At 32.2% G+C, this 24110-nt stretch overlaps 1 protein-coding gene across 1 annotated transcript; it reads left to right on the forward strand.

Moving 5' to 3' along the window:
• The first annotated feature begins 3265 nt into the window (after positions 1-3265).
• LOC110658119 (uncharacterized) lies at positions 3266-7855 on the forward strand. The gene is made up of 8 exons (XM_021815607.2): positions 3266-3545; positions 4622-4771; positions 5495-5671; positions 5909-5997; positions 6080-6144; positions 6377-6479; positions 7335-7445; positions 7528-7855. Exons 1-8 carry the CDS (start codon positions 3452-3454, stop codon positions 7651-7653), a joined length of 915 nt encoding a protein of 304 aa, XP_021671299.1. The 5' UTR covers positions 3266-3451; the 3' UTR covers positions 7654-7855.
• Positions 7856-24110: the final 16255 nt, after the last annotated feature.

Raw genomic sequence — 24110 nt, forward strand, 5'->3', positions numbered from 1 at the left:
CGGGATCATGTTATGCCTTACAGAGGGGTAGGGTGTGACATTTCATCTCAAATAACTCATAATCACGGATGAGGAAGTTTGCCTTTGACTCTTTCACCACATCAGTTCCATCATATGTGACTTCTAGTTTATCCCATATTTCTTTTGCAGTTTGACAACATAAAATATGATTATACTCATTAATATCAAGAGCACAATGAAGAATGTTAATAGCTTTGGTATTTGTAGAAATTTTCTTCCAATCATTATCATCAAATTCAACTTAAGCTTTAGGAATTTGCACAGTTCCTTCTCTAGTTTTGTAAGGAACATAAAGACCATCTTTGATTATTCTCCAAGCATCAACATCAACAGATTGTATAAAGTTTCTCATTCTAGTTTTCCAAAAGAGTAATTTGTGCCATTAAAAAGTGGTGGTCTAGTAATTGAATAACTTTCTACTAAGGGAGCAGGTATACTGGCAGAGTTACTAAATGAACCAGCCATGTGTATGGATCACTCTAAGGTATTTAATCCTTAAGCAAGAGAGACAGGCTCTGATGCCAAATTGATGTCCCAAAATATGTCTAAGAGGGGGGTGAATTGGACTAAAACAATTTTTTGGTTCTTACTCAAAACTTTTGAAAAATTGCAACTCAGTTCAACCTAATTTTCTACTGTGAAATGTATGTGATACTGCTCAAATAATTAGTTGATACAAAGTTGGCTTATAAACATTCAGTATACTGATTTAACAGGATATATTGGCACTCAGTAAAAATTTCAGTAATCTAAATAAAATCACAGCATAGAAAATAGAGCAGTAAATAGAATATATCAATTAACAGCAGATATAGTAATAAGCAAATTTCATCAGATCTCAACAGATTCAACAATAAACAAATTATCTCAGTTTGCAGCAGAGTTAATAGTAAACTATATTAATTTTCAACTCAGCAAAAATACTTCAACCAGAAATAAAAAAATGCATAAATTTAAAGAGTAAGAGTTGAGAGAATTGAATACTGAATTTTTATAGTGGTTCGGCCTAACTAGCCTACATCCACTCTCTCAAAGATCCTACTTTGAGTCTTCACTTCACTATTCTTCTCTTTTAAAGGCAAGAGATAAAAGCCCTTTATAAATCTTCACACCAAAGCTTTTACAAGTAGCTTCACACTTCTACTAAGTGTTATCCCAAATACTTTTCATAATCAAGCTTCAATAGGTGCTTGAATGACCTCTCATAAATGCTAAGAAGGTGTTTAAAACACAATCTCACTCAATACAGTAGAATCTATAAAGAAGAGATGAGTAGGTAAGTCAATGATGAGCAATAAAATAATTTGAGCACTTTGAATGAAAGCTTTAATGATCTTACAAGGTTAGGAACAGTAGAGAGACTTTCATTAAATGCAAAATGACCAAGGATAGGTGTATTTATAGCTTTGGATCGTTTCTGACTGTTTGAGAACTCATTTGAATGTTACAATTTCAAATTTCAAGAAAATAACTATTATTTTGTCATTTTTTTGCGATGTTGTGCAGAGTTGAGTCAGTTAGCAAACCAGTTAGTATACCAAAACCAGTAGCAAACCAGTTAGCATACCAGGAAAGCTTTTCTACATAACTTTGAAAACTTTAAAACTTTATACCAAATTATAATAAAATACTTTTGGGCCATTAATGATTCAAAAACAAAATTTGAAAACTTAGGATAAGAATTTGAGGGATTAAAAATAAGTATCATTGGCTTCTACTCCTCAAATCTTTTTACAAGCAATTCTAAAAGTTTAAACTAACTTCTAAACTATGTACCTTCAATTTTGATATTCAATGCATCTTGGAAGGTAACCTTTTCTTTCTTCTTTGTCTTTGATTCATCTTGTGTTATCTTAGGATGTCAACCTTTCTTTAAAATACAAGTTCATCATCAACTCCATGAATCTTTTTCTTTATCCTTAGAGAAGCACAACACTTAAAACAAAGTTAGTTTAATTCTAATTGAGTTTTGTTATCATCAAAATCCATGCTTCTTTGAGCTTATGGGGTCAACATATAATAATTTTTAAAAAATACAATTTATAAAAGAAAAAAATATAAATTTAGATTATTAATATTTATAAGAATATTTTTATTAGATGAAAAGTAATAGTACTTAGAGAATTCTAATTATAGAATTACTATATTAAAAATTATAATATATTTTTAGTTCAAGTAGAATTATTATTAAAATAATATTAAAATTTTAATTTATATTAATTATTATAATATTAAAAAAAAGAAATTATTAGATATTGAGTGGTCAATATTTCGTAGCTAAAGGTTATAATTCACAATATAGTATATTATAGAATTAGTATCATAAAGGATATAACAATAAATTTTCTGTCGCTAAAAGATTAGTGACAATAATATTTGGAAGCTATTAATTTTTAAAAATATTGGCAACATATTTTTTGGTCGCTAAATAGTAGTAGTGATGAATTTATATGATTAACTGCATGTGTTAATGCATTATTGGCGACGATTTATTTATCTGTCGTTATAAATACTTTTTTTATATTTTTATAAATAATAGATAGGTTAATAATATTTTTTTATTTTTTATTTATCAATTTCTTTTTTAGTTATTTATTTTTTATTAAATTTTATATTTAATTGAAGTTAAATATAATTAAAATTAAGAATTTTAAATTTATATTAATTTTAAAATTAATTTAAATAATAAAAATATAATTATAAGTAATTTTAAAAATGAAAGGCAATTTGAATAAAACTAATGTTCCTCTTTCATATATTTATTTATAATATAGATATAAATTTATTATAATAGTTTTATAAACATTTTAAAGGAATAATATTAAATTGAAGTTTAGAAATTTTTGTAATTTAAATTTAAATTAAAGAATGAATGTGATATATTTATTTAAGTTGAGAGGTATTAATTTAATCATTTACAAGTCAATAAACGTAATAATTTTACTGATACTAAAATCAAACCTTTGATATTTTTATCATATAAATTACAATAAAATTAAAATTAAGGGGTAATATTGATTCACCATGATATTAGCAATTAATACTGTTTTCTCACATCCATCATAGCGCGTGATTTATAAACATTGCCAATATTCCTCCTAGTAAGTAATTACCGGATGTGATTGTTTACACCGTAAATTTTGTATTTCCGCGTGTACAATTGTGTTTCCGTGTGTTCTGGAAAGAAAAAACATTATTTTTCCAAGTTAGGTATGTAATTTGGGAAAAAAAAAACTTTTGGGTGTGGAGTGGGGACCCACCTTCGGATTCTGGGGGGACCTATTTTGTACTAATCTAACATGCATCAGTGCACCGGAGGAGGTGGAGGGACTTACGTCTTCTATTTCCAGTCTCCATATGAAGGATTCAGAATCATATCTCTAATTAAGTTTCAATCTTTCATTTCAACTCCGAAAGATTGAGAGAGAAGATGGAGCCAATTGCAAAAGTATCATCGATATTCATCTATCCTATCAAGTCATGCCGTGGCATCTCTGTTTCTCATGCTCCGCTTACTCCTACAGGTCAAACCAACCACTACCCGCATCTTTGATCTCTCTTTCACACTGTAACTTCTTTTGCCATGAATTTCTCTGTTACCCAGTTGGCTTTTGCCACTCATCTCTTAGATTTTACATTTTCATATCATCTATATGCATCCCTTTTATCAGTTTCTTGGATTGAATAATCATCGTGCTTCTGGATCTTTTTGTTATTATTATTTTTCTTTATTTTTGACTGAATTTTACTAGGGAAATGGGGAAATTCATGAGAAGAGAGAAAGAGATGGAGAGGAAATATGCTGAGTGTTATTAAGTATTCAGTTGTGATAAATTATGAGTATGGAATCAATTTGCTATTGGTTTAACGTTTCAATGATCAACGTCGTTACTTGTTCAAACACTTTCTTTTAGATAAATCCATGTCATTTCAGTTAGCTACGTGGTCCAATCATAATATCATCCAGATTACAACACACTTATGTGCAAGTTACGTGTCCTGCCTGACTAATACAAATTGATTGGTCTGTCATTCTTAATTTCGTATGCCTGCATAACAATTGAGAGGCACAGATCACCAAGAACTTTGTCATTTGGGTTGGAAATTAGAATAGGAATTGGTAATATCAAAGTTGAATTTCTAGTTAAAAGTTAAAACACTATTGGTGTTGAAATATCAGCATAGATACCTGAAATGCCAGAAATATGGTAACTATATATTTCTTGAAATGATGGTCTAGTTTTTGTGAATTTCTGCAACATTAATTTGGTTTTAGCGATAGATGCAGTGTGATTCACTTTAAAATTCAATTACAAACTCGGATGTAATTTTTGTCGATAGATGTAGATTGTATAAGTGAATAGAAGTGCCTCTATCTATTTCATATCATCTCTGCTAGTGAAGCAGATGTTTTTGCCTTTATTGCAACCAAAGAAGTTACACATAACTGGACAACTTACTGGTGAACTCATTTGACTATTTTACATTGTTTGGGCTCATTACTAACCTTAAAGATCAGATCATTCTGTATTTAGCAATTGGACCTGTAAACTTAATTTTACTTTTTTGTTGGCATATTTAATTATGCTTTAATATACAGGATTTCGATGGGATCGAAACTGGTTAGTTGTGAATTACAAAGGGAGGGCTTATACACAAAGAGTTGAACCAAAGCTTGCTCTGGTTGAGATAGAGCTGCCACATGAGGCATTTTTTGATGGGTGGGAACCGACTAAAAAGTCCTATATGGGTAAACCCACTATTCCATATCATGTGTTCTTTTATTACTTAAATTTTTTTCTTGATATTCTGTTCAATGAAAAATAGAGATGGAATCATCATGTGTTCTTTGACATCCTATTGGTTCTGTATGATTTCATTCTATCTTGAGTTCTGCCTGCTTGTATATATTTATTATTAAACAATTTTATTCTCCCATAACTTATTACCATTAGACAAAGCAGCTTTGTAGAACTTCAAAGTTTCAAATTCCTTGTATTTTTATGCTATGACCATCATCTAAGGAAGTTCGTAAACATCCTTGCGTTTATTTATGTAAGAAAAGGAGACAAGGAAAGAATACTGGTCATATGGACAATTTGAGTAAAATATGAAGTTTCAATGATCTTCAGGGTTGTGTGTTGTTGAAGGCAATGGACAATTTGCTGGATGTGATGCCTTTTCTTATGGAATGGAATTCATCCTCTCAAATTTGGTTTAAATAGTCATGGTTAAGAAGCCCATTGTTGATGGCCCATCTTTTTAGTCTGTTGCATCTCATATGACAAATCTCCTAGTGGATGCTTAAGTTGACATCACTTCAACTTTGTTGGATGTTTTAGTAGTTTGCATGTGTTGCTAAAGGCAGGGGAAGAAATTCATGTGCTTCCTTCTCATATTGTTCATTAATCATGTTCCTGCCTATTTTTTTACGTGATTTCAGCAATGACCCATTTTTTGTTGACTTTCACAGTAATAAAGGCTCCTGGGATGGGTGTGCTCAACATACCAATGACGAAGCCACAAGCAGTAGCTGATGGTGTCTCAGTTTGGGAATGGTCTGGCTCTGCATTGGATGAGGGAGCTGAAGCTGCAAAATGGTTTTCAGATTATCTTGGGAAACCCAGTCGGCTAATGCGTTTTAATCCAGGTTGGGTTCAATTTCGCATTTCGTAATTATAGGAAATCAAAAGATTAATTAGAGCAATATATCAGAAGCAAATAGTAATTTAGGTTGGGTGTTGTTTGGGAAAAAAAAAAACATTAGGATAGGATTAATAAGTGGTTGGTGCAGCTCATCATACTAATTAATTCACATATCTTGTATTTGTAGCCCCAGTTTAATGCTGAATGCTTTCCTAAACGTGCATTATGATCACTACTGCAGAATCAGAAACTAGGCCTGTGGATCCTAATTATGCTCCTGGACACAACACTATGTTTGCTGACCTCTTTCCATACATGCTAATATCTCAGGTTAGTCATGGCATAAACTATTAAGTTGTCTTTGCTTTTATATGAATCTAAGGTCTGGATCTTGTAAACTTATTTTTTGCAGGGATCATTGGATGCGCTAAATAAGCTTCTCAAGGAGCCTGTTCCAATTAACCGTTTTAGACCCAAGTATATTTTAGACCAAAATTGGATTTATTTTAGTTACCATTCAATTTTTATTTAAAAAAGTTTGCTTGGGAGTGCACTGCTTCTAGAGGCCTTGAGTAACATCCAAATGTTACTAATGGCTTAAGATTCAGTGCTATTGAATTTCTGTAGAAATTTTCAGTAGCACCTGTTTTCCCCTAACATCATCAACCGGATTTTATAATCTCTTAAACCATTTTCTTGTGTATCACAGCATCCTTGTTGATGGTTGTGAGCCATTTTCTGAGGACTTGTGGACAGAAATTAGGATAAATAAGTACACATTTGAAGGTGTCAAGCTGTGCTCCCGTTGTAAGGTATATGGCTTCCCTTTCTGTACTTTCTGCTCTTCTTATAAAAGCTATACACCACTAACAATTTGTAAAAGATGCCAATGTGAGGGAAAAGTTGGCATGGGTTTTTAATGATTCTGGCTTGGATGTTAATCATGTTATCATTATTTAACCACATAAAAATACTGTCATTTCGCAACTGTTGTTGCTAGATTAGTATTTTTTACCCTTTGGAAAATCGAATTGCAAAGGTGATAAAGAAAAATAAAGCAATAAACATGCAATTGGATTGAAGAGAAAGCATTGGTGCTTTCTGAAGCATCAAGACTGTATGGGTAGCTCGTATTTAATGGTGAAGCATCACAAGAATGTCTGGTCTGAGGAGACTTTCTTGTTCTGAATTGCAGTCATATCATGGAAGAATTTTCAATTTTTTTTTCCTCCTTACTTAAGGTCCACTATAATTTACAAAAAATCTAAAAAAAAAAAAAAAAATCAGTCTGATGACTGATTGCCTTCTGTTATAGCTCTAAAATGAGTGGAGTGGAGGAAATTTATTCATATGATCCCAAACTGATTCCTACTAGTTTGGAATTAAAGCTTAGTATGACTGATTGCCCTAATTAAATGTCCTAGCTTTGTGTCTGCTATGCTTGCTTATGGGTCTCTCCTATACTACTGTGCTAACAAGAAATAGTAGTTTATGAATTTCAAATTGACAAATCCTATATTTTTATTTGAGAAGGGTCAATCATTTCCTTTAGTTCTTCTTCATGCGTTGTCTATAATTCTGAAATTTTGAATTAGACCTCCGCATTGCACGTGTTTCTTCATATATTATATGTTTCAATGTTTAAAAGGACATTATTTGGCATGCAGATTCCTACAATTAATCAAGCTACTGGCGTAGCAGGTTCAGAGCCAAATGAAACTCTAATGAAAATCCACTCTGATAAAGTTTTGCGTCCAGATAAGAAACAACAGGGAAAGGTAAGATTAATATCCATAACATTAAATATTTTTTTTGTATAAAAATCATTGATAGAACAAAATTTACAAAATGTTACTGTAGATCTACTTCGGACAGAACATGGTTTGGAAAGACAATCTTAACGGAGGGAAAGGAAACACAGTTAATGTGGGAGATCCTGTTTTTGTTGTCAGGAAAGTCTCTTCTGCTGCTGAAGCTGCTGCCTGAAAATTGTTAGAAAATAGTTTAGACTATTAGAATTTCTACTAATATAATTAGTAAGTTGCAGAAAATAAGATCTGTCTAGTATTAACAAAGAACGTATTTTCATTCCAACAGTTGATGAGATAAATCTGCTGTTAATTTATCCAGATGCTTATCAATTCATAGTAAAGCACCAGGGAGTGCTATGAAACTTTTCTGTGGCTGAGCTTGATTGTTGAAGTATTGTTTTGTATAAACTACTTTAGCTAAGTTTGTTCAAGTCCTTTTGAAGTCTATCTTAGGCCATCAGTGTTCTAGGTTCCATCCTGCGTGCCTACATTAGCTATAGTACCAATCGGTGACAAAAATTTCCACCAAAAGTATACTACGGAATAAAAAAAAAGGCGTAACTTTGCATAATTTTAATTTTAAAGGTTTAAGTTACGGTATTATTATTTTTTTTTTAGCAATCAAGTTGTGTTTTTCGCCGTTGGAATTTACACAAGGCAGTGAATATTTCATGCATTGTAATTGAAATTAAATAATAAAATTTTACTAAAAAATTAATATAATTTTTTAAAAGTAATTTTTTATCCTACTTTATGTATTTTTTTATAGTTTCTGAATATTAATTTGAGCCATTCATGCACCAAATTAAAGATTGTTTAATATTAACATAAAAGGGTAATTCTTGGAATAAGGACAAGCCTTGAGCAATTAGCACATGAAATGAGTAGCGAGATTTGATATTTGACTACCTTTTTTTTTTTTTTTGGTAGGAAAGTGAGATTCATTTATGCATATAAAGGCCACGAATGGCCCAGATACAACAGGGATAGGGATAAGGTCCACCCACAAACAAAAGCTACATAAGAAGGGCTACCTTCGCCATCATGCAAAAGAAAGAAGCTAAAACAAAAATGACACAGTGGAAATCTGAGATAATTGGCTCAACAGATGCAGAAGGACGGATATCAAAAGTCAGATTCTTGGAGCCTATAATATCTGGCTTTAATGATTGCAAATCTCAGGGCAAGGGCTTTCAGGGTTAGAGGGTCGTCTTCAACATTTTTAATGAATTTGGTTAGTAAATTAATAATAACAAAAAAAAAAAAAATCTCTTACACCTAAGATCATATCGTGGGTTCATTTAATATTGGTGCCGTTGAGAAAACAATTATTTTAAATATATTAATTAGAAATTATAAAGAAATAATTTTAAATTAAATTTAACATATAATAATTGTCAAATTTTTAAAATAATTAAATAATTTTTCACAAAAATATTTAAAATAATACATTTCTTAAAATCAAAATCCTAAACAATGCCTATATGCCGCAAGATGAATGGTTGGGTGTCCCAACCATCCTACCAACAATAAAATAGTCCAATCGAGGGAGGTGTGAGGTGTCTCAATTGGCTATCCCTCTTTTAATTGATTTAGCATCGTCCTCTCATCACACTACTATAATACTAGGATATTGACATCACATATGCAGTGTAAAGGAGTCATTACTCAAGTAATAATTGGGATAAATTTATAAAAAATAATGTGAGTAAAAACTTACCATTTGCAGAATCTTTCTTTTACCATGAGCCCAATAATCTATATTCGAGATAATGAATACAAGAGAAGAAGGTGTTAGGCACCTTCTTCGCCTGAGGTTACCTTATAACAAGGTCAACCTTTTATGGACATTTGTGCAAGCTAAAGTTACACACAAATATTGTTCATGTAGCACATAAAAGTGCGCACACACACAGATACATTTCCTGTCACACCCTATCCCTCCGTAAGATGTGACATAATCCTGTATCATATCTAATAAATTATCTTACTTTGCCTACCAATAATCTTTTAAATATACTACAAGAGATTTTGGCAAAATAATTCCATTTAACAATTTGGCATGGTGATAAAAATTTAAACTAAGCGTTTTCAAATCAATTATATGCCATAAATTTTATTTAGGGATAATTAAGCATTTTCAAAATTTTGCGAAAAATTCCTGAGGTTTTGGCTAAAATTATATAAAAATAGTTCTTCATAACTTATTGAAAAAAAAACAATTTACAAAAATATATCATGTCCAATTGGAACTCAATCAACTCATTCTCAATAAATCTCATCATAAAGAAAATAATTCATTATTTACAATACTCATGAAGAAATTTAAATGTTTGCATTCATTGAAATAATAAAATTAATATTACAAAAATTTACATGTAAATAAAATCTCAAAATACTATTACAATAATTTCAATCCCAAATTTTTATTATAAATTTTTCTGTACAACTGCTCGAATGTAATTACATACAAATAGCTACATAATTATATCAAAATCTAATGTACAAGGGTATACCTATAATATACTTGAAGATAATCCCAATACGTCTTCAAGTGATCTCACTCAGGTGCTCTATATTTTCTTTCACTTGCGACAGCATACAAAGCTATCGCTGAGCGGTGAACTCAGTAGTGCATAAACTAATAATTTAAAACTTAATACAAGTCATGCTTTGACAAATCATAGCAAAAAGAAAAGCTTGAAATCTTTAAATTCTTTAAAATTCATAACGTCCAAAATCAATATTTTCAACCATGCTAATCATTCGTTTGAATGACATTTTGATCAAATAATAACAATTTATCCACATTTCTCTTGAACCATGAAAACAATATAATATTTTTCAATCACTAATAAATATTCATTTCAATAACGTGTTATCAAAGTATGCATAATTTAAGGGTGTTGCTAACAATTCGCACAGTTGGAACTATGATACAAAATTTCATGATCAATGCCGTGTTGTATACTACTACAAAGCAAACTCTCCTAGCTAAAAGGAGGAAAAAAGACTAGCTAGTATATATGAGTACTCATCCAAACTCTTCCTTAACTGGTAAGCCAGAGAAGAAGAAACTCAACCCCAAACAAGTGGAAGAGATATCTCACTAGACAAGCTAATGAGAAGCACAAAGCATATTGCCATGTCAACTATGGTTTAAAAATATATTTAAAGAAATTTCATTCACAAAATACATTTATAAAATTAATAAACACATTCAATTACAGTAAATTCATGCACAAGGTTGGCAATACATCAAGTTCGCAAAACACTTCTAAAGACATTCAAATACCGGCCCACCCCCTTACTACAATGAAACCAGGGGCCAACATCCCGCCTTTCCATAATAAAAAGTGAAGGAGCGGAAGCATGAAAATTATTAGATTAGAATATTGAATTCAAAAATTTTCTTCTAGGGTTTCATGCATCATGCAAGATTCATTATGTACCTAATTGATTTCAATGTTCAATTGCATATTAAAACACTTTTAATATGTATTAGGATCTATATTTGTCATTTAAGATTTTAGAATTAACAAATTAATTCATTAGAACCCTAGATTGATACAAGAATATGTGCACTAACCTTTTGATGCACTGTAGATGTGATTGGTACATTTGTGAAGCACCTAGGACCCCAAATGTTGTCCCTTTACCTTGTCCACACCAAGATCACCAATGGACAGCCCCTAAACCAGCTTCTCAAGCCTTGCCAACCAATTAGAAATTAGGGATTTGCCTTTAAAGAGGTTGTAGATGTATATAGGACACTAGAAATAATTTCTAGCAATTTTAATTCAACAGAATATGGGCAATTCTCTTTGAATTGATGAGAGAAGAAGAACAAGAAGAGAGGAGAGCTTTTGGGTGGCGGCACCTCTTTAGAAAAATCAGAATGTGTCTTTTATTCTTTCATTCTTTCCCTTTTATAATTAATTAGGTCGTCACTTAAAACCCTAGCCACATGTCATCACCTGATTGCATCTTAATTTTAATTGACTTAATCACATTAAGCCAAGTGTCAAAGCTAGATTTAATATTGACTTTGATCATCTTGCATGATAGGAAGACAAATGACAAACCATGATGCCATGTGTTACCATCTCATGGTGCCACATGTCACCCTGTGAAATGACCAAATTACCCTTGTGTTGTAATTTTGAGTTCTCAACCCAAAATAATTATTTCTCCTCTTCTAATCAATTTATATCAAATATAAATTAATTAATTAATCTCTATTAATTAATTTCTAATAATTAAATTCATATTTAAACACTTTAAATATAAATTTAACTTATACTATACATCAAATAACCTAGATTTGATTTCAAGCTATGCTAGGGACTTTGCAATCTAATTGCAAATCAAACCTATTTAATTAATCAATTAAACTCTTTAACTAATTAATTAAATCACATTTAACTTGGTGATTACTTGTGTATGTGTGTGACTCACTAGGCTCATCACTAATTGGCAATGAGATATGATATTAACTCTTAATATCATCAAAATTCTTTCTTACTATAAATGATTTCTCTAAGTCATTTTAGGCATTTCATAGACTATGTTTAACACCTAGCATAGTATGCCATAGCCACCCAATCAGTAATAAGGAATACCTTAAATGAACCTATAATTATATGTTACCATGCACTAGAATCTCTCTGTTACAAAATCCCAATTCGAGCTGGAGTCAAGGTTTATGTCAAACCCCATTTGCTATGAATATTATGTTCTCTTTTAATTCTAATTCTTGATTAAAAGGATTTTCTCATCAGAAACTCTTTTCTGATTAAATCTGTCTGTCCTGGCCAGGAACTTGAAACATCAAGAACAATTAAATGAACATAGGATTTTATCCCTATTTACTTAGGGTAACAAATTCCATCTTGATCAACATCTATCTTCATACATAACTGGTAAGAGCCAACACATGCCCATATACTCATACATAGTACAAGTATGAAAACAGTATCAAACTCAGACCACCTATATATAAGATAACTGTGCTATCTCAAGTCTAAAGATTATATGCACTGATATGAATTATGACAATGCATTGACAAGAGTAAACTCCACGTGCTTGTCATAAGTGCCACTGGTTTGGCCTACTTATCATGCATAAGTGCCTATCATGTTTGTTATATGGCATGAGACTCACCATTCCATCTTATTTACATCTCATATAAATAACTTGGGAACAAACATGATTACAATCTTTCTGGATAAGTTATGTCCTTATTGTGAAGTATCCTCGATTATGAACCAATTTATGATACTTTGTGCTAGAAATATTGTCACTCATATTCTTAACAACTTAAGAATAGAATTTCTAACAAAATATCAATGGACCTTTTTTATTACACATAAATATATTATGTAAACGGAAAAGTGAAATTGCCTTTTATTAATAAAACATGTACAAGATACATACTAAATGATATGCTCTAGGGCATACTACTAACATAAAGTCATTTCATAAATCACAATTTTCGAAACAATGTAAATAATTCTTTAGATGCATAGGAAAATCATATTTGGTTCATACAAATTTCATTCAATAATTTAAAGCTCTCAATGCAATAAGAATTATATAACATTTATATAAATATATTCAAATGCATTTCAAAGTGAAAAACAATTAAAAGAGTTAGTTGTGCACAAACTTTATTTGACTTCTCTATTCTTGACTTAATCCTTCCCTTTCTTGGGAGGCTCCTTTTTCTACTGAAATTACATAATTTGAAAGTGTTTCAATACCTATTCAAATCATTTCTAATACTAAATCCAACAATTGAATTTTTGCCTACTTAATTTTACTCATAATTTCTCCTAAGGGTTGAGTTCTACACATTTGGTGTATTTGTGATTACTATTCACTTGACTATTCATGTAAAATGTTGACTTTTTCATAATTAATAGGTATACAATTTCTAAACACATGGTCATACTACATTTTGGGTCACAAATTTGTTGGCATTGGTTGCCAATTACAAATCAAGGCCTATCAAATGAAATTCTAAAATTTCAGATTTGGTCATTTAGGTTTACTGCTCCATTGAACCAATCTACAGTGAAAATTTAGCTAAACTTTTTTCATCAAAGTTGTTCCTTAATGTGTCTAGTTTAATTCCCTTTTTGAATCACTCTATTTAGAGTTTTGTAGCTCAAGTTATGGCATTTTTACCATAACTGGCCAGATTGATCATTTCTAGATTTTCTGGGCAAATTAGGTTTCTGACAGTTTTGGTGACCTAAATTTAGTTAGCAATTTGATTAGGTTATGATTAGAATTTAGGTTTGTATTCTTCATAAAAGTTGTTCGAATATGTATAAGCTTTCCAATGGTTCATAAATCAGGTCATTTGGACCTCTCTACAAAAAGTTATGACCATTTGAATATGTACTGTTCATTTGGTCAATTCTACCCAGAATCAGGGCACCAATTCCGGATTCAACCCAATTTTAGGTCAACTTGGGGTCAGTTTTTGGGCAAGGGTTCTTCATAAAAAAATGTGACATTATAATCCTAGTTTCATCTCCAATTGGCCTCATACCAATTGGAGCAACATAATTCTGCTTATGGCCATTTAACTATGTTGGACTCATTGGTCCAAAATTCAACAATTTGACAACCACAACTTATTTCAATTCAATTCATCAATTCACACTTCATAACACTCTAATTGACCAAAATTGAGCATCACAAATTGTAACACCCCTATATTCAGTAATGCGTTCTACTGTTCTGGTGACCAGTGTCTGTCCGAACAACTAAAATGCCTAGAATTATACTTAAATGTTAGTGAAGAGAAATAAGATAATAAAATACAATAGAAGAAATACAAGAAAAATAAAGAAAAAATAAGAGCAATGAAATGTGATTAAGTTAAACGAGCCAAAAATTGTAGCGATGGGTGACCGCACCGGAAAGTTGCGGCGATGACCGTTGACTAGCCCTGGACCGCGGGAAACCCTAGGAAATATTTTTAAGACTTAAATAAACATCTATTGAGGTATAATTAACTTAGAAAATGTAGAAGAAAATTTAATTAATTAGTACAAAAAAAAAAGAAAAATCAAAAAACCGATAAAAATCGATGTTACCGAAAAATCGGGAATACAAACCGAATAGGGTCATTTTGGTCAATTGACACCCCGAGTTGGCTTTTGACCTAAATGTCCATTAAAAATAAGTAGTATTAAACTTTGAAAATGCCATGAAAATAAGAAATATAACACATAATGTAATTAAAGAAATTATGAGGGTATTATGGCAATTATGATAACTGTGGATTATTATAATGTTAATTGATAATTAATTGAAGGAACGGAAGCATGAAAAACACAAGATTATACCATTGAATTCAAAAAATTTTCACCTAGGGTCACATGCACCATGCAAGATTTATTTTTATCTATTTAATTTCAATGATAAACAACATATTAAAACTCTTTTAATATGTTTTTGGATCTGTATTTGCCATTTAAGATTTTAAAATTAATCAGATTAATTTTAGAACCCTAGATTAAATCAAGAACGATTACACTAACCTCTTGATGTGCCGCAATGTCCGCGCTTTGAGATTCGTCTTGTGACACGGATGTTGTCTCTCTAGCTTGTCCACACCAAGAACACCTATGGCAGCCCTTGAACAGCTTCTAAAGCCTTTTCTATTAATTAGAAATTCAAGTTCTGCCTTTTAAGAGATTAGAGATGCAAACAGGACACTAGAAACAATTTCTAGTGTTCTTAATTCAAGAGATTGATGGCTAATCTCTTTGAATTGATGAGAGATGAAGAGAAATAGCTGGAGAGGCTCAAAGTGGCGTGACAATTGAGAGGAGAGGCTGCTGGTTATGTTTTCTTTTCATAACCCCACTTAAATAGCTAGGTTAACACATTAAACCCTAGCCACATGTCACATTTTGATTAGCTCTAGGTTTAAGTGACCCAATCACATTGTGCCAAGTGTCAAACCTATATTTAATCTTGATTTTAATCATCTTACATGATTAAAAATATTTGGCAAGCTTATGTGTTATGCCATGTGTCACCATCTCATGGTGCCACGTGTCACACTGCAAAATGACCAAAATGCCTCGTGTCTTAATTTTGAGTTCTTAACCCAAAATAATTATTTTCTTCTTCTAATTAATTTATATCAAATATAAATTAATTAATTAATCTCTATTAATTAATTTCTCATCAATTAAATTCATATTTAAACACTTTAAATATAAATTTAATTTATACTACACATCCAATAATCTAGATTTAGTTTCAAGTCATGCTAGGACTTTGCAATTTTATTGCAAACCAAATCTATTTAATTAATCAATTAAACTCTTTAATTAATTAATTAAATCATATTTAAATAGGTGATAACTTGTGTATGTGTGTGACTTACTAGGCTCATCACTAATTGGCAATGAGACATGATATCAACTCTTAATATCATCGAACTCTTTCTTACCATAAATGATTTCTCTAAATCATTTTATGAACCTCATAGACCATGGTTAACACCTAGCATAGCATGCCATGGCCACCCAATTAGTAATAAGGTTTACCTTAAATGAACCTATAATCATATGTTACCATGCACTAGAATCTCTCTCATACAAAATCCTAACTCAAGCTGGAGTCATGGTTTATGTCAAACTCCATTTGCTCTGAATCTTATGTTCTCTTTTAATTCCAGTTCTTGATTAAAAGATTTTTTCTCATCAGAAACTCTGTTCTGACTAAATCTATCTGTCTGCCAGGAACTTGAAACATCAAGAACAATTAAATGAACATAGGATTTTATCTCTATTTACTTAGAGGAACAGATTCAATCTTGATCAACACCTACCTCCCTATATCACTAGTAGGAGCAAACAGATGCCCATATACCCATACAGTACAAGTATGAAAGCAAGATCAAACTCAAACTACCTATATACAAGATAACTGTGCTATCTCGTGTCTAAAGATTATATGCACTGATATGATTTATGACAAAACATTGACAAGAGTAAACTCCATGTGCTTGTCATAAGTGTCACTGGTTCGGCCTACTTATCATTTATAAGTGCCTATCATGTTTGTTATATGGCATGAGACTCACCATTCCATCTTATTTATATCTCATATAAATAACTTGGGAACAAACATGAATACAATCTTTCTGGATAAGTCATGTCCTTATTATGAAGTATCCTCGATTGTGAACCTATTTATGATACTTTGTGCTAGAAATATTGTCACTCATATTCTTAACAACTTAAGAATAATATTTCTAACAAAATATCAATGGACCTTTTCTATTACACATAAATATATTATGTAAACGGAAAAGTGGAAATGCCTTTTATTAATAAAAATATGTACAAGATACATACTAAATGATATGCTCTAGGGCATACTACTAACAATCTCCCACTAGCACTAGAGCCATTCATTACAATACCTTAGACCCATCTTCTCAAGATGTCGGTCTAACTGAGTCTGTGACATAGGCTTAGTGAATGGATCAGCTGGATTTTCAGCTGATGCTATTTTCTGCATGGCTATATCGCCTTGCCCAACTATATCTCTGATAATGTGGTAGTGCCTTTCTATGTGTTTGGATTTTGTGTGAGACCTTAGTTCCTTAGCCTGTATGACTGCTCCATTATTGTCACAGTGTAGTGGAACTGCTGACTCAATGGAAGGAACTACTGTAAGTTCTGTCACGAACTTCTTTATCCAAACAGCTTCCTTTGCAAAGATTCGATGCAAAGAATATACTCACCTTTGTAGTGGAATCTGCAATGCACTGCTTGGAACTCTTCCAACCGATCGCACCTCCATTACAAATGAACACATATCCAGAGGTAGACTTTCTATCATCGATATCCGATTGGAAATCGAATCGATAACCATCCAATTGCAAGTCTCCACCTCCATAAATCAAGAATAAATCCTTAGTTCTTCTTAAGTACTTAAGAATATTCTTGTGACTATCCATGTTCCAAACTGGATTGGATTGATACCGCTAGTCAAACTAATAAAGATATGCGATATCCGGCCTAGTACACAACATTGCATACATTAAACTTCCAATAGCCAAGCATATGGAATCTGGCCATCTTATCTCTTTCTTCGTGTGTCTTTGGAGACATCTCTTTAGAAAGGTGGATACCATGTCTCACTTGGTAACAATCCTCTCTTGGAATCAAGCATGTTAAACCTCTTTAACACCTTTTCCAAGTATAGACTTTGGGATAAACCAATTATTCTTTCGCTCTATCTCTATAGATGCGAATCCCAAGAATATAGGTTGCCTCCCTAAGTCTTTCATGGAGAATGTATTTGACAACCATACCTTTATAGTCGTCAACATACCGTATCATTACCCATCAACAAGATGTCATCCACATATAAGACAAGGAAAGTGATAGCACTGTCACTAACCTTCTTATATACACATGGCTCATCCTCATTTTTGATAAAACCAAAAGATTTAATGGCTTCATCAAAGCGGATGTTCCAACTCCTCAAGCTTGTTTCAACCCATAAATGAATCACTTTAGATTGCATACATTGTAACCATCTTGGTAATCAAAACCCAAAGGTTGTTCCATGAAAATCTTTTCTACAAAGTATCCAATGAGAAAAGTCGCTTTTGACATCCATCTGCCAAATCTCATAATCATAGTATGCAGGTATTGCTAATAAAATCCTAATTGATTTAAGCATGGCAACAAGCGAGAAAGTCTCCTCATAGTCTATTCCTTGCCTTTGGCGAAACCCTTTCGCTACTAGCCTTGCCTTATAGGTCTCTACCTTTCCATCGTAACCAATTTTCATCTTGAAAACCCAGTTGTTACCTAAAGGTACAATACCTTCATGTGGGTCAACAAGATCCCAAACTTGATTCTTATACATGGAATCAATCTCGGATTTCATAGCATCAATCCATTTTGAAGAGTCTATATCTGATATAGCTTCTTCATAGGTAAGTGGATCATCTCCATGATCTACTTCTTCATGAGTAGACAACTCTTGTTCTTCTTCATGAAGAAAACCATATCTCACGGGTGGGTGAGATACTGGTTGTTCTACGAGGAACAGTGTAGATGTTTCATCAATGGGTATTGGTTGACTAGATGGATCTATATCCATCGATGCATTGGTTGGTCAGAATTCTCCAATTCTAACTCTATTTGCCTTCCTTTGCCTCCTTCTTGAACAAACTGTTGTTCAAGAAATGTGGCATCTCTACTTATCACAACCTTTTGTGAAGTAGGCAAATAAAAATAATATCCAAAACTATCTTTTGGATATCCAACAAATCGACCTTTTTCTGATCTGGTCTCCAATTTATCAGTGTTCAGCTTTTTGATATAAGCTGGACAACCCCAAATCTTAACATGCTTAAGACTTGGTTTTCTTCCATGCCAAATCTCATAAGGTGTGGAAGAAACTGATTTTGATGGAATCCTATTCAGAATATACAAAGCTGATTCTAATGCAAATCCCCAAAAGAAGATTGACATATCAGTATAGCTCATCATACTATGTACCATATCCAATAGGGTACGATTTCTCCTTTCAGATACACCATTCAGCTGTAGCGTTCCTGGAGGAGTCAGCTGAGAAACAATGCCATGCTCTCTCAAGTATTCATCAAATTCAGTACTCAAATATTCACCTCCATGATCTGATCGAAGAGCTTTAATATTCTTTCCTGTTTGATTTTCTACTTCAGATTTAAATTCTTTGAACTTTTCAAAGGATTCATGTTTGTATTTCATCAAATACAAATACCCAAACCTTGATTTATCATCAGTAAAGGTAATAAAATAATGAAAGCCCCCTCTAGCCATTTCTTTAAACGGACCACATACATCACTATGTATTAGTTCCAAAATATTTTCAGCTCTTAGCCCTTGTCCAACAAAGGGTGATCTAGTCATTTTACCCTGAAGGCAAGATTCACAAGTTGGAGTAGGCTCAGAGCCCAATGAGGATAGAATCCCCATTTTCTCCAATTTTGCAATCCTATCTTCTGCAACATAAAATAACCTTAAGTGCCAAATATATTTTGAACCTGAGTTGGTTTTCACCATGGCATTGCATTAATTTAGATTGCTATACTCTGGGCAGTGGAAACACTTTCTTACTGGCAATGGAAACAATTTCCTGTTGGCAATGGAAACACTTTCTTACTGGCAATGGAAACACTTTCCTTTGCCTTTGTCAGCTTTGGTCTTTGTTTTCTGTTTAGCTATTTTCTTAGAAGGACCAGGAATCTGAAGTTTCTTTTTCTTATTGCCCTTCTTCATGTTGGACTTTCCAGCAAAAGAAGATGCAACCAAAGCTACCTCTTTTCCTTTATTGCCTGGCATATTCTTTTGGGCAATAACCAGCATGTTGAGTAATTCAGCTAAGGTGCATTCCTGTTTAGTCATATGGAAATTTGTCACAAAATTCCCAAAAGACTCAGGAAGGGACTGAAGGATCAAATCCGTTTGTAGTTGGAAATCCATGTTGAAGTCAAGATGTTCCAACTGCTCAATCAGCCGAATCATCTTGTGGACATGATCCCCAACATTCTGTCCCTCAGACATCCTCATACGGAATAACTGTTTAGATATCTCATACCTAGCATTCCTGCTGTGCTCACCATACAACTCTTGTAGGTGAAGGAGGATCTCACTAGCACTCTGCATGTTCTCATGTTGCTTCTGTAACTCATTACTCATGGAAGCAAGCATGTAACACTTAGCTCTCATATCATGCTCCTTCCACTTGTCCAAAGTATCATGTTCCTCTTGAGTGGCCTCTGGAGGTAAGGGACCAGGAACATTTGAATCTAGAACATATCCTATATGTTCAAGGTTCAGGACAAGTTTCAAATTTCTTAGCCAATCGCATGATTAGGTCTGTCAACTCATTGTGATCAAGTATGCTTGCAAGGATATTGGATGGTGGTGGTTGTTTTGTGCTCATTTTTATCATAAAATTAATTGCAGAAAATAACCAGATTAATTAGTAAATGTATCATGTAATTAACCAAAATGATTATGGTCTTTTAATCAAATTGGTCCTCCCACTAACTTAGCGAATCCTACACTTCCAAAGTAGAAAACGGAAATCCTAGTTGGATGGATTTCTAGTGGGTGATTGAATTCTTATAATTCTATTGATCATCCTCAGGTACATCCATTATTGGAATTACAATAAACTATAAGTGAGCAACCCTTTGCCCATCACATCTCATGTGAGGTTCAATCCTTTTACTAGCCCCTAATGCTCAAAATCTCAGGTACATCCAATATTGACTTATCTTGCATTAGTTAAGTTGATCCCATTGAGCCAATAATTATGCAAATAATTTTAATGTCCTCAGGTACATCCAATATTGGCCACCAAACCATTTACATATTTACAACATCTCATGCTTAACAATTATTTCTTAAGAAAATCTCTTAAATTAATTGCATCTCATGCAACTATTTAAAATTTCTTAAAATAATTGTCCCAATGGAGGGCTTATGTTATAATTACTTTAATTATAGCATTTCCAACTTAATGATTTGTTTGGAAGATTTTATAGCCATCCTAATTACTATTAAGGTCTCACTTTGCACATTATCCATTTAGCATGCATATATCATATAATTGCATACATTCCCATACATCTCATGCATTCATGGATAAGCAGTAAATATGGTATGATCATGGACTTTCTAAGGGATTCAATTCTGAGCCACCAAGAATTGAATCAGGGCATTCCTAGGTGCATTTCATTCATTCATTTTACAAGAGTTGCTGAAGGAGTACATAATCAACACTTGATATTGAATTCCCCACTGGTCCCACCAATGCTCTTGACCTCCTTGAACTTCTTGCAATCCAATATTACATAGTAATCCTTGGCATACCAAGGCGAATTTACAAGAACTTAAATAAATGAAATTACAACCCAAAAATATTACAAACTTAATAATACATGCCCAAAATAAATTAAAATAAATTAATTTACAATCCCAAAGAAACATAAAAGAAATAAATCCAATCACATTGGTCTTTTATAGTCCATGATCATCCATCATGCATATCACTATTTAACAATTAAATAAAACATACATACTTATATTAAATTGAATATCTCATATTCAACTTAAAAATCAGATTTGAATATGATTCAAATAAATTTAAAAATTCAGATTTGAATCTCATTCAAACAAATTTAAAAATTCAGATTTGAATCACATTCAAACAACTTCAAAAATTCAGATTTGAATCACATTCAAATATTTTTTAAAAAATCAGATTTGAATCACATTCAAATATTTTTTAAAAAATCATATCTGAATTTTATTGAATCAATTTTAAAAAATCAGATTTAAATATGATTCAAACAACTTTAAAAATTCAGATTTGAATCACATTCAAACAACTTTTAAAATTCAGATTTGAATCACATTCAAACATTTTTTAAAATTCTGATTTGAATCATAATTTAATTGTGTGATTAAAACAACTAATTAAACACTTTAATTAGTCAAAGAATAGGCCTTAGATCATACAACAATTGCAGAATTAAAAGCCAAACCTTGAATCACCCATGGAACCATTGTTGCCGCCACCAATGGTGGCTTCTCCATGTGTGACGCCACATCTCATGATCCAACCAGCAATGAATCTCTTGATCTCATGATCAAACACACAATTAAATTATATAATCAACAATCTAAATGGCAAATATAGTGGCTCTGATACCAATTGAAGGAACGGAAGCATGAAAAACACAAGATTATACCATTGAATTCAAAAAATTTTCACCTAGGGTCACATGCACCATGCAAGATTTATTTTTATCTATTTAATTTCAATGATAAACAACATATTAAAACTCTTTTAATATGTTTTTGGATCTGTATTTGCCATTTAAGATTTTAAAATTAATCAGATTAATTTTAGAACCCTAGATTAAATCAAGAACGATTACACTAACCTCTTGATGTGCTGCAGCGTGTCTGCGCCTTTGAGATTCGTCTTCAGGACACCAGATGTTGTCCCTCTAGCTTGTCCACACCAAGAACACCTATGGCAGCCCTTGAACAGCTTCTAAAGCCTTTTCTATTAATTAGAAATTCAAGTTCTGCCTTTTAAGAGATTAGAGATGCAAACAGGACACTAGAAACAATTTCTAGTGTTCTTAATTCAAGAGATTGATGGCTAATCTCTTTGAATTGATGAGAGATGAAGAGAAATAGCTGGAGAGGCTCAAAGTGGCGTGACAATTGAGAGGAGAGGCTGCTGGTTATGTTTTCTTTTCATAACCCCACTTAAATAGCTAGGTTAACACATTAAACCCTAGCCACATGTCACATTTTGATTAGCTCTAGGTTTAAGTGACCCAATCACATTGTGCCAAGTGTCAAACCTATATTTAATCTTGATTTTAATCATCTTACATGATTAAAAATATTTGGCAAGCTTATGTGTTATGCCATGTGTCACCATCTCATGGTGCCACGTGTCACACTGCAAAATGACCAAAATGCCCATGTGTCTTAATTTTGAGTTCTTAACCCAAAATAATTATTTTCTTCTTCTAATTAATTTATATCAAATATAAATTAATTAATTAATCTCTATTAATTAATTTCTCATCAATTAAATTCATATTTAAACACTTTAAATATAAATTTAATTTATACTACACATCCAATAATCTAGATTTGGTTTCAAGTCATGCTAGGGACTTTGCAATTTTATTGCAAACCAAATCTATTTAATTAATCAATTAAACTCTTTAATTAATTAATTAAATCATATTTAAATAGGTGATAACTTGTGTATGTGTGTGACTTACTAGGCTCATCACTAATTGGCAATGAGACATGATATCAACTCTTAATATCATCGAACTCTTTCTTACCATAAATGATTTCTCTAAATCATTTTATGAACCTCATAGACCATGGTTAACACCTAGCATAGCATGCCATGGCCACCCAATTAGTAATAAGGTTTACCTTAAATGAACCTATAATCATATGTTACCATGCACTAGAATCTCTCTGTTACAAAATCCCAACTCAAGTTGGAGTCATGGTTTATGTCAAACTCCAGTTGCTATGAATCTTATGTTCTCTTTTAATTCCAGTTCGTGATTAAAAGATTTTCTCATCGAAACTCTTTTACGAATAAATCTATCTGTCTGGCCAGAACTTGAAACATCAAGAACAATTAAATGAACATAGGATTTTATCTCTATTTACTTAGAGGAACAGATTCCATCTTGATCAACACCTACCTCCATATATAACTAGTAGGAGCCAACAGATGCCCATATACCCATACACAGTACAAGTATGAAAGCAGCATCAAACTCAAACTACCTATATACAAGATAACTGTGCTATCTCAGGTCTAAAGATTATATGCACTGATATGATTTATGACAAAACATTGACAAGAGTAAACTCCATGTGCTTGTCATAAGTGTCACTGGTTCGGCCTACTTATCATTTATAAGTGCCTATCATGTTTGTTATATGGCATGAGACTCACCATTCCATCTTATTTATATCTCATATAAATAACTTGGGAACAAACATGAATACAATCTTTCTGGATAAGTC

The sequence above is a fragment of the Hevea brasiliensis genome, chromosome 4 (assembly GCF_030052815.1).
Source record: "Hevea brasiliensis isolate MT/VB/25A 57/8 chromosome 4, ASM3005281v1, whole genome shotgun sequence".
Classification (NCBI taxonomy): domain Eukaryota; kingdom Viridiplantae; phylum Streptophyta; class Magnoliopsida; order Malpighiales; family Euphorbiaceae; genus Hevea; species Hevea brasiliensis.

Coding starts and splice junctions, on each gene's coding strand:
- LOC110658119 (XM_021815607.2), top strand. CDS start 3,452: ATGGAGCCAATTGCAAAAGTATCATCGATATTCATCTATCCTATCAAG. Junction 5,672..5,908: donor GCTAATGCGTTTTAATCCAG/GTTGGGTTCAAT, acceptor TCACTACTGCAG/AATCAGAAACTAGGCCTGTG. Junction 6,480..7,334: donor AGCTGTGCTCCCGTTGTAAG/GTATATGGCTTC, acceptor TTTGGCATGCAG/ATTCCTACAATTAATCAAGC.